Source organism: Pezoporus wallicus, unplaced genomic scaffold, assembly GCF_028554395.1.
Source record: "Pezoporus wallicus isolate ANWC-B61680 ecotype Strahan unplaced genomic scaffold, APGP_CSIRO_Pwel_v1 contig_6488, whole genome shotgun sequence".
Taxonomy (NCBI): Eukaryota; Metazoa; Chordata; class Aves; order Psittaciformes; family Psittacidae; genus Pezoporus; species Pezoporus wallicus.
Window position 1 is genome coordinate 178,245 of NW_026641738.1, and position 14,373 is coordinate 192,617.

Genomic DNA, 14,373 nt, shown 5'->3' on the forward strand with positions numbered 1-14,373 from the left:
ACATGCTCATCAGAGATCTGTTGTTAAAACACTGTTAAGATAATGCTGGCACAAAGACAATGTGTTAGCCAGGTTACCAGTTTACCTAGTTTGCCTTACTGACAATGTAACATTGCATACAGCACCCCCAGTTTTCTTTCTTATGCTAGAGATAATAAAAAATGTAGCCATCCTGTCCAAAATTTTCCAACCACAGAAACACCCATAGGTAAGGCATAAAACTTCGCAATTGGGAAAATCCCAGCTCTAAACAGCAGTGTCCCTCCTCAAAAGTGATCTACAATCCTGATATTTTTTCTATTTAATGGGTTTCACATTCAGAATGCACTGATGGCCTCATCTGAGTGCAGAGCTTGACCAAAGCACATGGCTGTCCCAGCCCAACTCCTCATCCTCATCACCTCCCAAAATAGCCAGGGTGCAAACTCAGTTATTAAGGCTACCTGATATTAAACCATAAAACAGTGTAGGCTATGTACCACCAGTAACCACTGACCAGTCATGGACTAGCATGACCACCACAAGTCATGATCTAGTCATGGTCATGGACTAGCATGACCACCACAAGTCATGGTCTAGTCATGGTCATGGACTAGCATGACCACGACGAGTCACGCTAACAGGGTATCTATAGGTGGGACTGCCACTCACAGCTTGCTAAGCAGCACAAAGGCACCATCATGCCTACTACATTTTTACACAGAGAACCTCTGTGCCGTTGTCATTCTCTAAACAATAAAACCAGTATGAACCTAAAGCAGAGGACAATCAAAAATGTGATCCACACAGAAACAGACAAAACGATCATTTCCAGTCAAGTGCAGACTTGTGCAGAGGCTGACTCAGATCCCTTCCTATAATTTCCAACAGCTGAAAGCCATGGCTGATAACAACTTAACTGGCATTGCTCCAGTCATTAATTATACCTGAGCATTCTTGAAACTGGTGAATAACACAACATAATTTTATTATCTCATGGCTTAAAAGCTTATCAGACTTTCAAATGAAGGAGCAGTGTCAGGTGTTCAAATTTATGAAGGAGCTTTAAAATAGTTCCCTTTGAGTGGATCTGGATCTATTCCACCATTTCAAGTGAAGCTGTTGTTACTGGCAATAAGGCAGCCTTGCTAAGACCAGAGAAGAACCTAAGATTTTAAAATGAAAATGCATGCAAAAGCACCACATGGAAAAAGAGAAGTATCCATGCCAAACTGCTAGAATATTGACTTCATAACAGTTTAACTGGAAGCAAACCTCTTAAGACAGGTCAAGAGAACTCAGGCCATTGCTAGTGATTGTGACTGAGCTCCACAGACTGCCACATCACTAGCCGGTTTCCAATACCTTTCTGTGCACAGTCCTAAGCACAAAGTACCTTTGAGGCTTGATATATTCTTATGAGCCAGTTCATCACCACAGGAAGAAGAGAGTTTCTCCTCTCTACTAAGGAATGCTTTTTTAGAGCAGGCAAACACTGTGGCCATTCTAGGGTCCCAAGCTGATGTTGTTGTGCTACTAAAACTCTTCAAATATTTTATGCATTGTGAAGATAGAGGTCTCTTCCAAATCTAGCTATCTTAGCTTAAAATAATTCTTTCTCCAGACAGTAAGAATACTTCAGTGGGACTTGATAAATGCTACCCAGTCTGTGGATTTAAAGTCAGCTTCATAAGCTTTCCAAAGACAGGTTAAACAAGCACATCTAAAGCTGATTGAGGAGCATCAGCATAACCCTGCTTCTGGTGACCCGCAGAATTATACTCCTGCACTCAACACAGCTAGGGTTGTGATTTCCCCAACTGCCTCTTGGAAAACTGGACATCAATCTGCCATTTGCTTTGAAGAATGAAGACTCTCTGGTAGGAAGACATACAGCAGATCATACGGGAGGGATCCATCAAGGAGATTTGGTTTTCCACATTTGGGTAATGGGTTAAAAGTTAAAACAGGGGAAGTTCAGGTTAGATATAAGGAAGTTCTCTGCTGTGAGGGAGGTGAAGCACTGGAACAGGTTGCCCAAAGAAGTGGTAAATGCTCCATCCCTGGCAATGTTCAAGGCCAGGCTGGACAGGGCCTTGGATGGTACGGCCTAGTTTGAGGTGTCCCTGCCCATGGCAGTGGGGTTGGAACCAGATGATCTTAAGGTCCTTTTCAACCCAAACAATTCTGTGATTCTATGATTCTATCATTTAATTGCAGGGATAAAATGATTCTTCTTCACTGGAAGAGCTACCTTCCCTATCTAGTATCCTCTCTATCATATTAGCTGCCACAGGATATGAAGTTCTTACCAAATAAAACCATTTACCATTGCACTCTAATGGACTAAGCACGTGCAGTAGGAAGGGCAGGCTGATTTATAGTGCAGACTTACAAAGCTTTATGGACTCCATTAGTGGCAGAATGCAAGCCTACATTTTGAGCTCCCATATTTTTTATTCCATGTTTGCATTAAATGCTGATCCCTTGCTCGCATATCTGTATCCTTTTGCTGCTGTAATCCCTGATGCCTCTCAGAAGCATTACCATGCAACTTCGTAAAGCTTCACAGAAACCAAGAGGATTGTTCCTGAATAAATTTAATATGGACTAGTAAATTTGCAAATGGTCATAAACATGAAACTTCATCAAAACCAGAAAAGCCATTTGGCAAATACAGAGTAAATAGCAAACATCACCTTATACTTACATGGCATTGCATGGTATATGCTGGGCCAGTACTGCCCACTGTCTCTCTTCAGCCAGACACGAACTGTTCTACAAAAGAAAAAACATAACACACGCATAAAGAAGAATAAAAAAGTAACCATAAATGAAAACATGGGATGATGAATGCACAAGACCTTCTTCAAAATTAAATTACGTTGCTGAGAGGGAAAATAAACATGTAAATTCCTACAGCAAACTTCTACACCAGTCTCAGATTAATCTCTGTAAGGTGATGAGGTGATCAGCCCATCCAGTCCCCCGCAGAAGCTGTCTCCCTACCCTCTGGGTAGCCCTTGGTTCATCTGCTGCCTGTTGTTTCACTGTTCTGCTTTAGGAACACCTCTAAGCAAATGAATATGGTTCTGAGATTTTCAGCTTCCATTTACTAAGATTATGTTCATTTGTGCATGAAATTAGCTTTTTAGATTCAGGACCTTCCCCCTCTTCTCAGTGTACTCAGACTGCTGCCAAATGCCCATTTTGCATCAGGCTCAAGAATCCAAACTCTTACCCTTCTCTGAAAAGGATGATTAAGATGACAGGCAGCCTAGCAGTCCTCCTCTGCCTCATCGGTTTGGAGTTGCCATCCTTCAATAGAGGCACCTAGGATCATGCAGTGCTCCACAACTCCCCACAAACACCATCAGTGGTTTCCTCTCTGCTAGAAGATGTACCTCAGGATTACTTTTGCTTTTTCATAATGATATCATACTGGTAGCTCTTTGTCACTCAATCCATGTCCTTCACACACTTGAGACTCGTTGCTTGTTTCATGAGCAGAGAATCTGGACTGATGTACCACCTGGGTCATTAAACGTTTCTTATTTCAGTCCTCATTGTCATTTACTCGTTTTGGTCCAAACTCTGAGGCCTTTTTCAAATTGAAGCTCTCTCCTAACTTTATCAGCTAACTTCATCAAAACATGCCTTGTACCTGTGTCAACAGTTAAAGCAGCAGGCAACCAGTAATCTCTACCACTTATTCCTGCACAGCCCTCTGTCATCTTAATTAAAGCCAACTATTACCTGCCTTTCTGTTCCTCAGATCCTTATAATCTCCAATCTTAACTAGTCAGCTCGCCATATGATACCGTATTCCACACTTTACCGATTTACACAAAATGTATTAACCTTCTCAAAAAATTACTTATCAAGACAGCAAGCACTGTGTTAGTGTAGCACAATAGGTTGCAACCCATCACTCACTTCTATTTAATCTTTCCCACCAAAGTTAGTATGCAATAGTACATACAAGAGGGATCTAAAAAGCTATTGTTTCTACAACTTGCATTTGATAGTATCAAGGAAAAAAAAACAAGCAAGAATGGCCCCTTCCAATTCATGAAACCTGTGGAAGTATAGCTTATGGAGAAAACCACATGGCCATTTCTACACAGAATTTAGTAAAGCAGATTTGAACCCTCCTTAGCCAGTAAAAGTTTAGAGCAATACATTAATATATACTGATCTAAGATACTACATCACACCAAGATACACAAACTGAGTCTGAACAGAGATGCTATGCAACATTATAAAGCAATTCAAGATCTAGTTATCTGTCTTACAAACTTCAAGCTAAGGCCTGCTTAACCACTGTGTTCTGGGATTGCATATACCTAAAATCAGGTTTCTGCTCACCCTGCCCTACACCCAAACTAATTTTTCAGCAAATAATTCAGACACCTGCATATCTGGGCAACTATAAAAGCTGTATACACATGCATACACTTACGCTGCATTCCTGGTATTATGACACAGTATGTTGCTCTAAGAAATAAATTTTACTGGGTTAACAAGTCCCATGGTTACAAAGTTCTCACAAATTACTCAAAACATACAAAATCCAGTAAAATTACCTCCTAAACCATAGAATCATAGAATGATTTGGTTGGAAGGAACCTTAGGGACACAGCTGTTAGAGTGGCGCTCTGCCTCCAGACCTCAGCATACAGGTCCGGGAAGATGTCTACAGCTGTGGGGCTGTACACCAGGTTTGGGGCACGGTCCAGAACCTTTAGGTTTACCCAAAGGAGTCCACCTTTGGTAAGAAGGTGGTCACTGTAATTCTGGAGGCAGATCAGCTGCTCTGTTTCTCAAGCAGATGAGCTCTTACTAACATGTTTATCTTCTACAGGTGAAGTTATCATGGGAATGAATGACAGTGCAGAAAAAAAATAATGATATGAATCACAGGGAAATGAAGTAACTCAATACAAAACAGCCCTGAGGAGGTGTGCCAACATCCTGTGAGAGACTCGTCCTTGCTGATCATCCCAATCTATATATTCAGTGACACTGGGTTCAAAACTCCCAGGCTTCAACAAGGTGCCTCTCCTCTCCACTTCAAGGCTCTGGTAAATAAGAAATCCAGTACAATATCTTACAGATAATTCAGCTTGTTGAAAAAGGACTATGTACAAGAGATCTTTCAAAAGCTGGAGTAAATGAAAGTCAATTTTATTTGCAAAAAATGGCATTAATTTGGATGCTTTGGGTTGTTTCTGTTGTTGTTTTTTAAATTGTACCCACTGCAGATTTACTACTTAATATGATATTTATGTCGAACCTAAAGGCAGTTGAATGATACTGAACCAAGAAAAAATTTTCTGCTTAAGCTTAGAAATAAACCAAAAAACTCCCAAACAAAACGACAAAAATCTCTGGTGGAGGTTTAGTTAAGAGTGAGGCCCTCACTAGTGTAGGCCTCTTCTGTTAAGTACACAGTGTGTTAATTTCTTTACATAGTCAAATACATTTCAATTCAATGACTAATCCATGCAAAATGAGAAACAAAGCATTCTAAGAATAAAAGGGCTACGAAAAGATGTTATCTACCTCAAAGGTGTGTGAAAGGGAACATAACCAGCAAGTCAGTTCATGTAACTCATTACAGAAATACTTATCTCCCCAGTAAATCATTCTGAAGGAAGGAAAACAGAAGATCTTGTAAACAATTCATTTTAAAATTAAGGACAATTACTATGCATATCTTTAAAACAAGCATTTAAAAGTTAAGCATTATAATGGTATTTCCAATATCTATTGGATAGAATTGGATATGTGCTGATGTAAAAGCAGAAAAATTCTTCCTTATGTCAGAAAACAATGACTCATTATTTTCTTCACTTAACATCACTGGATTAGATCACGCATTTTTTTTTTGAAAGAAGAAAAACGGATCTCAATTCATCAGACTCTTCTGTGTAACATTTTTCTCAAAGTAGATTCAGGCTAAAAAACAGATTGTGCCAGTAACTGAACTTTGGAGAAGCTAAATGTTCTTGGAAGGGAGCATCTTTTTTTCAGCTGCAGTTCTGCACAGTTTTGTATACCTCTCAACACAGTACTACCCACTAGTTGTGAAACCCAGAGCTTTTGAAGCTTCTAAAGAATGCAAAGAAGAAAAACATCAGAACAACAAGCATGAATGACAATGAGATTTTTAATGGTTATATAGCACGAGGAGTACTTGCTGGTTGCATGGTTACTGGACTTAAACACAGCACCCACCCATGTTAGGATCCATTCTTCAACTGCTCCAGAGTGATTCAGTTAGTATCACCATGGAAATGAGTTGTCCCTTCATTTTCTTGCCAGTGAATTGGCTTGGAAAGATTTTTAGAATCTGTCAGTTCAATGGATACTCTTATAGTCTTTTCATAACGGAGATGATTTATTTAAAAATCAGACAGGCTATACAAAAATAATTCTGCCATGCGAAAGACAGGCTACATCTTCATATATAAAGAAGATGCAAAAGTGTGTATTTTAAAAGAAAACTGCTTCTCTCTGTTAAAAGCACGTGCCTCAGGTACGGGTGGTTGTGGTGGTATCAGCAGGTCTGAAGCACACTGTTAGGCTCTGTCTCTGTGCAGGAGGTAGGATTCATCTCCACCCCTCACACAGGTGCCCATGTCAACAGCAGCATGGTCACCTCAGCACGGCAGCTCTATGCTCCACCATCTACAGAAATTTATTCATTTAGTGGTATATGCCATGGTATCTTCTGATAAAGATGTTCTGCTCATACAAATCCCAGTTTGTGCACTGAGAATCATAGAATGGTTTGGGTTCTTAATGACTTCTTTGCCTCGGTCTTCACTGGCAAAGGCTCTGACCACATCACCCAAGTCTTGGAAGGCAGACATAGGGACTGTGAGAATGAAGACCTTGGGCCCACTGTAGGAGAGGTTCTGGCTCGAGACCATCTTAGGAACCTGAATGTGCAGAGGTCCATGGGTCCTGATGAAATCCATCCACGGGTCCCGAAGGAGCTGGCAAATGAAGTTGCTAAGCCACTAGCCATCATATTTGAGAAATCATGGCAGTCAGGTGAAGTTCCTGATGACTGGAAAAAGGGAAATATAAGCCCCATTTTCAAGAAGGAGAAAATGGATGACCCGGGGAATTACAGACCAGGCAGCCTCACCTCTGTGCCTGGCAAAATCTTGGAGCAGATTCTCCTGGAAGGCGTGCTAAGGCACATGAAAAACAACAAGGTGCTTGGTGACAGCCAGCATGGCTTCACTAAGGGGAAATACTGCCTGACCAATGTGGTGGTCTTCTATGATGTGGCTACAGAACTGATGGACAGGGCTAGAGCAGTTGATGTCATCTACCTGGACTTGTGCAAAGCGTTCGACACTGTTCTGCATGACATCCTTGTCTATAAATTGAAGAGACATCAATTTGATGGATGGACCACTCGGTGGATAAAGAACTGGCTGGATGGCTGCATGCAAAGATTTGTGTTCAATGGCTCAATGTCCAGCTGGAGACCAGTAACGAGTGGTGTCCCTCAGGGATCGGTGTTGGGACCGGTCTTGTTTAACATCTTCGTCGCTGACAAGGACAGTGGGATTGAGTGCGCCCTCAGCAAGTTTGCCGATGACACCAAGCTGTGTGGTTCGGTTGATACGCTGGAGGGAAGGAATGCCATCCAGAGGGACCTTGACACGCTTCTGAGGTGGGCTGATGCCAACCCCATGAGGTTTAACCATACCAAGTGCAAGGTCCTACACCTGGGTCGGAGCAATCCCAGGCACAGCTACAGGTTGGGCAGAGCAGAGATTCAGAGCAGCCCTGTGGAGAAAGACTTGGGGGTGCTGGTTGATGAGAAAATGAACGTGAGCTGGCTTCAGTGTGCGCTCACAGCCCAGAAAGCCAACCGTATCCCGGGCTGCGTCAAAAGGAGCGTGACCAGCAGGCCAAAGGAGGTGATCCTGCCCCTCTACTCTGCTCTTGTGAGACCTCACCTGGAGTATTGTGTGCAGTTCTGGTGTCCTCAACAAAAAAAGGACATGGAACTGTTGGAACAAGTCCAGAGAAGGGCCACGAGGATGATCAGGGGACTGGAGCACCTCCCGTATGAAGACGGGCTGAGGAAGTTGGGGCTGTTCAGCCTGGAGAAGAGAAGGCTGCGTGGAGACCTCATAGCAGCCTTGCAGTATCTGAAGGGGGCCTATAGGGATGCTGGGGAGGGACTTTTCATTAGGGACTGTAGTGATAGGACAAGGGGTAATGGGTTAAAACTTAAACAGGGGAAGTTTAGATTGGATATAAGGAAGAAGTTCTTTACTGTAAGGGTGGTGAGGATGTGGAATGGGTTGCCCAGGGAAGTTGTGAATGCTCCATCCCCGGTGGTGTTCAAGGCCAGGCTGGACGAGGCCTTGGGTGAGGTGAGATGGTTTAGTGTGAGGTGTCCCTGCCCACGGCAGGGGTATTGGAACTAGATGGTCTTAAGGTCCTTTCCAACCCTAACTATCCACTGATTTCGTGATTCTACGGTTATGAAGGATCTTAAGGACCCTCTAGTTCCAACCCCCTGCCCTAGGCAGGGACGCCTTCCACTAGACCAGGTTGCTCAAAGCCCTACCCAACCTGTCTTGCAGTGTGCTCCATTAAATTCTGCAGAATGCTGCTGGGCTGGATGCAAGATTCTCTACTTGATCCCTGGCCTAAGCAGTCTTCTCACTGCTGGAAAATACAGTGTCACGTAGAAAGCTGAGTCTCTGTGACTGAACCATAGACAGGGTTCTTGTCTTTCCTCGTTGGTGTCTTGCATGGAAATTAAGACAGAAGAGAAATAATGGTGGTATACACAAACATACAGACATGTCTAAGCACTGCCCCAAGATGTTTGCATGTTGCAATGGTGTGAACTCTGTTGTAGGGAGATCCAACACAACCACTGCCTTGAGAAACAAGTTACTCCATCCCACTCCTCTAGAATAGACATAAACTCACCAGTTCCAGTTGTACACTGTGAGTGAAGAAGTCCAATATATTAGTTTCCCACATCAGATCCCTTCTCTCCCGTTTGTGAATGTTTCCTTCCTCACTCCTGCCTTTTTAAACACTTCTGTTTGCTGAGATGCAGCTGTGTAACGTATCACCTTCATGACCCTGGCATACGCCAGCTGTATCACAGAGCACAGGTGATTCCTCAACACATACAGTTTAATACAGCATTTTGTAGGTATTCTTGGGCTTCAGGAAACTGGTTTAAATGGCATTTTAACATACTCCTGTCCTGTTATTACTGTTTATACCTTGGACTTATTGTGGGTCTTCTTGATCTCTATCTTGCCGAGGGACCAAAAGAGGTAAACATCAAACCCAGTACAAGGTGTGAGATGAGTTTTATTCCTATATGTAGTGAGCACCTGGCACAAGAATTTTCATTTGTCACGTCCTAAAGTCATATCACATTCATCCAGAGATCAGCCCCTATCCTGTGTGTATTACTTGCTCCTTGGGAAAGGGAGGTAGGTCACCACTGCAAATGACATTACGTGGTTAAAAAGAAAGACATCCCCTGCTGTCAGCTGTTCTAACCACAGAACTGATTTAACACAGTTAAAGAACAGCTTCCAAACAGGAAAAGAAAAACACTAAACTATCCTGGAAAATTCTTCAAAATGTTCATCTAGCTATGTGGCCAATGAGCCGGCTTCATTTGGAGCTCGGCTTGGATGCCGCCATACAAATGCCTGTAGCATGGGGAACAAACAAGAGGAATTAGAGATGTGTGCACGTCTACGGGGGTATGATATAATAGGCATTGCAGAAACATGGTGGGATGGCTCCTATGACTGGAGTGTTGGAATGGAAGGTTACAGGCTCTTTAGAAAAGACAGGCCTGGCAGGCGGGGAGGGGGAGTTGCCCTTTATGTTAGGGATAGGCTGGAGAGTATGGAACTCTGGGGACAGGTGAGCAGTCCACAGAGAGTTTGTGGGTCAGGGTTAAAGGGAATATAGCTATGGGAGACATTACTGTGGGGATCTGTTACAGACCGCCTGATCAAGGAGAGCCTGCGGATGAAGCACTCCATAGACAGATAGGAAAAGCCTCACGCTCGCAGGCCCTTGTTCTCATGGGTGACTTCAACCACCATGACATCTGTTGGAAGGATGGTACGGCCCTGCACAAGCAACCCAGGAGGTTCCTCGATTGTGTGGAAGACAACTTCCTTCTGCAAGTAATAGAGGAGCTGTCAAGGAGAGGTGCCATGCTTGACCTCGTGCTCACCAACAGGGAAGGGCTGGTTGGAAATGTGATGCTCCAGGGCAGCCTTGGATGCAGCGATCATGAGATGCTCGAACTTGAGATCCTCAGGACAGTGAGAAGAGCGTGCAGCAAGCTCACTGCCCTGGACTTCAAAAGAGCAGATTTTGGCCTCTTCAGGAACCTGCTTAGTAAGGTTCCATGGGATATAGCCCTAGAGGGCAGGGGGGCCCAAGACTCTTGGTTGATATTCAAGGATCACCTGCTACAAGCTCAGGAGTGCTGCATCCCAACTAGAAGGAAGTGCAGCAGGAGGGCAAGGAGACCTCCTTGGATGGATAAGGAGCTCCTGAGGAAAATTCAAAGGAAAAAAGTGGCTTATAAAAGGTGGAAGCAAGGACAGGTGGCCTGGGAAGAGTACACGGATGTTGTCCAGGAAGCTAGGGACCAGGTTAGGAAGGCTAAGGCCCAGTTAAAATTAAACTTGGCTAGGCGTATTAAGGATAACTGGAAGGGATTCTACAGTTACATAGCAAATAAAGAAAGAGACTAGAGAGAACGTAGGCCCCCTCAGGAAGCTCTTGGGAGAACAGGTTACATAGGATTTGGAGAAGGCTGAGGTTCTGAATGACTTCTTTGCCTCGGTCTTCACTGGCAAAGGCTCTGACCACACCACCTAAGTCTTGGAAGGCAGACACAGGGACTGTGAGAATGAAGACCTTGGGCCCACTGTAGGAGAAGATCTGGTTCGAGACCATCTGAAGAGAGACTGGAGCACCTCCCATATGAAGGCAGGCTGAGAAAGTTGGGGCTGTTCAGCTTGGAGAAGAGAAGGCTGCGTGGAGACCTCATAGCAGCCTTCCAGTATCTGAAGGGGGCCTATAGGGATGCTGGGGAGGGACTCTTCCTTAGGGACTGTTGTGATAGGACAAGGGGTAACGGGTTCAAACTTAAACAGGGGAAGCTCAGACTGGATATAAGGAGGAAATTCTTTCCTGTTAGGGTGGTGAGGCACTGGAATGGGTTGCCCAGGGAGGTTGTGAATGCTCCATCCCTGGCAGTGTTCAAGACCAGGGTGGACGAGGCCTTGGGTGAGATGAGATGGTTTAGTGTGAGGTGTCCCTGCCCACGGCAGGGGTATTGGAACTAGATGATCTTAAGGTCCTTTCCAACCCTAACTATTCTACGATACTATGATTCAATGGACAGAAGAAAGGAAAAGAGATTATGGTTAGTAGAATCTGTGAGGCTTCAGGCATATATGACAGAGAACTAACACATGTAACCCACTATACTGAAGTCTTCTTTAGTGTTGAAACAAAGACTTTTAAAATGTTCCTAAATATTCAGTAATAGACAATTCAGAAGTATTCAAATGCCATGTCTCTCTGGAATGTAAATATCTACAGTAGAAACAGCAAAAGCTTTATCTGCTGTCATTAAATAACACGACACTAGTAGTATTTGAAGTCCAAGTATAGCACTGACAGTTTTACTGCCTTCAACAGAGAGAGATTCTAATTAGAAGTGGGATAAGGAAAACTATTTAACAACTGCATTAAGGGTGCTACTGTACTATAAACCTCCCAACTTTTCCAGGGACTTCTGTGAGCAAGAGATGTGAAGAGAGTCTGGCTCCCACCAATTAATGACAGCTGCTACTGAGATTTGCTGAAAGAATAAAAGATCTTCCATATTTACTGGCAGCTCACAAACCACTGCCACTCTATTGGAACCAGCAACTATGAGTTTTGATTTGCAAATATATGAAATCAAAAGTCAAAATCAGAACTCATTTCAGAGCCACCCTGTATTTCAGGGAAAACAAAAAGAAATTTAACAGCAGACGGCCCAAACCTCAGGTACCAAGAGGACTTTAGATAACAAGTCCTAAACCTATGTCCTCCTGAAAAAAGAAAAACAAAACTAAAACCAAACCAACCCAAAACCCACTTTCACACCACTACCCCACAAATCCAGCCCCAAACAGAGCTGTTTTAGAGAAGTTCTCTCTTTGAAGTGATTACATAAAGGCATTTCTAGAAAACACAGTATCTTCATTGTAACCTCCACCTGTGATAAAGAAGCCCTCCATGATATAGGAAGCTCTCCTATAAAATGAAAGCCTTTTGAACAATAATTGCATTCTTTACTCTGTACGCCTCAAGCCTTGTAACAAAGCCACAGGAGTGGTAAGTTTGGTTTCAAGAGGAAGCTGGGCCACCTCCCAACACCTTTGACATCCTGCTTTTGTATCCAAAACTCTGCTGCCATTGCTGCCAGACCAGCAAACCTCCTGCACAAAGCTCAGAAGCACCATAGGAACATGACTGCTGCAAGGGAGATGAACCAAATAATGGCTGCACACAGTCCTAGATGTCAATTGCACAGGAAGCACGCTGAAAACCACGTGCAAGCAGCTGGATCTGGCAGCAGTAGCTCAGGCACCAACTCTGTAGGGGAAAGGAATCTGATGAGTTGAACATTCAAGTGCACTGTCAGTCCCATCCAGTGATATAAAATGCCACCGCTTTGATTTTATACATGACCAGGCTAGCAGGGAACATTTTAGGTGAGGTTCATCACTACAGCAATCCCATGATTATGATCTACACATCACTTGTCAGATGTGGGTCAGTAAAAGTCCAGACTTTTAATTTCTCCTTCTGCCACATAATGACACCAGATGCAGAATTTACAATTCAGGCACCCACCTGAATTGAGCATGGGTGCTCAACAGAGCACCCATGCTCAACAGAGAACTCAGGAGCAACTCAACAATCTGGTGGAAAGAGGGTAGGGGAGAAATGCACAAGGGGGTTCACTCATGGACTTTTTAACCATCAGCTGGAGGCTACCTTTAATGATTCTACTTAATAAATCTAAATAGTATTATTTGTTCTTTCATAATTGGCCCCTGCGAATGTCTCTCACCTCATCCGTTTTCAGTCGTTAGTATAGTTTGTTGCCATGAACCAAATTAAGACCCTGGACCCAAGAAAAATCAAAGTATATTTATGTTATATAAAACTTCTGATCACAGACTCATAGAATAGAAGGAAATTGTCTTCCACAGATTCATGAAGAATCTGATTTTGAGCCAACATCTTCAGAAGAGACACAGCTACTCAAGTGTTGCGCAAACTAAGCTCAGAGGTTAATGATCTCATAGAATACCTTACTAGTTCCTTTCTGCTTAGGAGGAATATGGTGGGAAAGTCATGGAATGAAGCTCAGTGCAAAGGTACACCAGGGAAGAAACTGCAAACTAAGTATTGCTCATTTACCACCTATCTTCAGAAAAAAATACTGCATAAAACAGTACATCAAGCAAGCAGGCAGACAGACTGACTGAAAGACAGGAATTTTTACACAAAGCTTACACAGCATCGTAACTCAAACTACCTTTTATAAGATATTTCCCCATTTAATTCATGCTGTATAAATGAAATGCAAATGCATAGTACATAATAAGGAAAATGTCAAAGTTTTGCTAAGTTATATGCAGCTATTCAATTGCATGGGTTTGCCAGGAAAAAACTGTTACAATCATGAGCGGTACTTCGACCCAAGAGAAAGAAACATCACTTTATTTAACACAGTTTTGGTTTACATAGAAGGCTTTCTTGGTATTTTGTGGGAAGTGACTAGAAAACAAAGATTCTTGGGAAACAATCTCAGGAGAAATGGATTTTCATGACTAAAAAAAAAAAAAAAAAAAAAAAAGATAAAGATAGCAACATGACAGTTTTACTATTCAGCTGTGAAACAGTTTCCACCCCTTTTTCAGTTTTCTGGACAATGAGCAATGCAGTTGAGCGATGTTTTCAGTTACACAAGCAAGTATGCCTGGGAGCAGTGCATGCTCTGCTGTTCAGGTACCGGACCAAAATCAGATTCTGACCAATTTCTATTGCAGAAGCATCAGGAAAGTAAAGAGAGACCCCCAAAATGAACCAGAAGTTACAACCACTGAAAAATATTGTGTTACCTTGAGACTACTAGCACAAGGTTCAGAGAGCTGAGTTACCTCAGGTCTTCAACAGCTCTACAAAACCACTGCTCAATCATGCATCATGTGAAGCAGTGCAGTGACTATACCACATTCCAACATAAATGCTGTAGGGAAGTTAATTTTATCTGCAAGTGCAGGTAAA

General features: G+C 42.9%; 1 protein-coding gene across 2 annotated transcripts in view; it reads right to left on the reverse strand.

Annotated features, from left to right (window-relative positions):
* Positions 1–14,373, reverse strand: part of WDFY2 (WD repeat and FYVE domain containing 2) — a 65,315-nt gene that overhangs the window by 25,162 nt on the left and 25,780 nt on the right. For both annotated transcript variants that reach the window (XM_057425048.1, XM_057425049.1), the window contains exon 2: positions 2,690–2,757. In XM_057425048.1, coding sequence (XP_057281031.1) covers positions 2,690–2,757 — 68 coding nt within the window. The remainder of the gene's footprint in view (positions 1–2,689; positions 2,758–14,373) is intronic.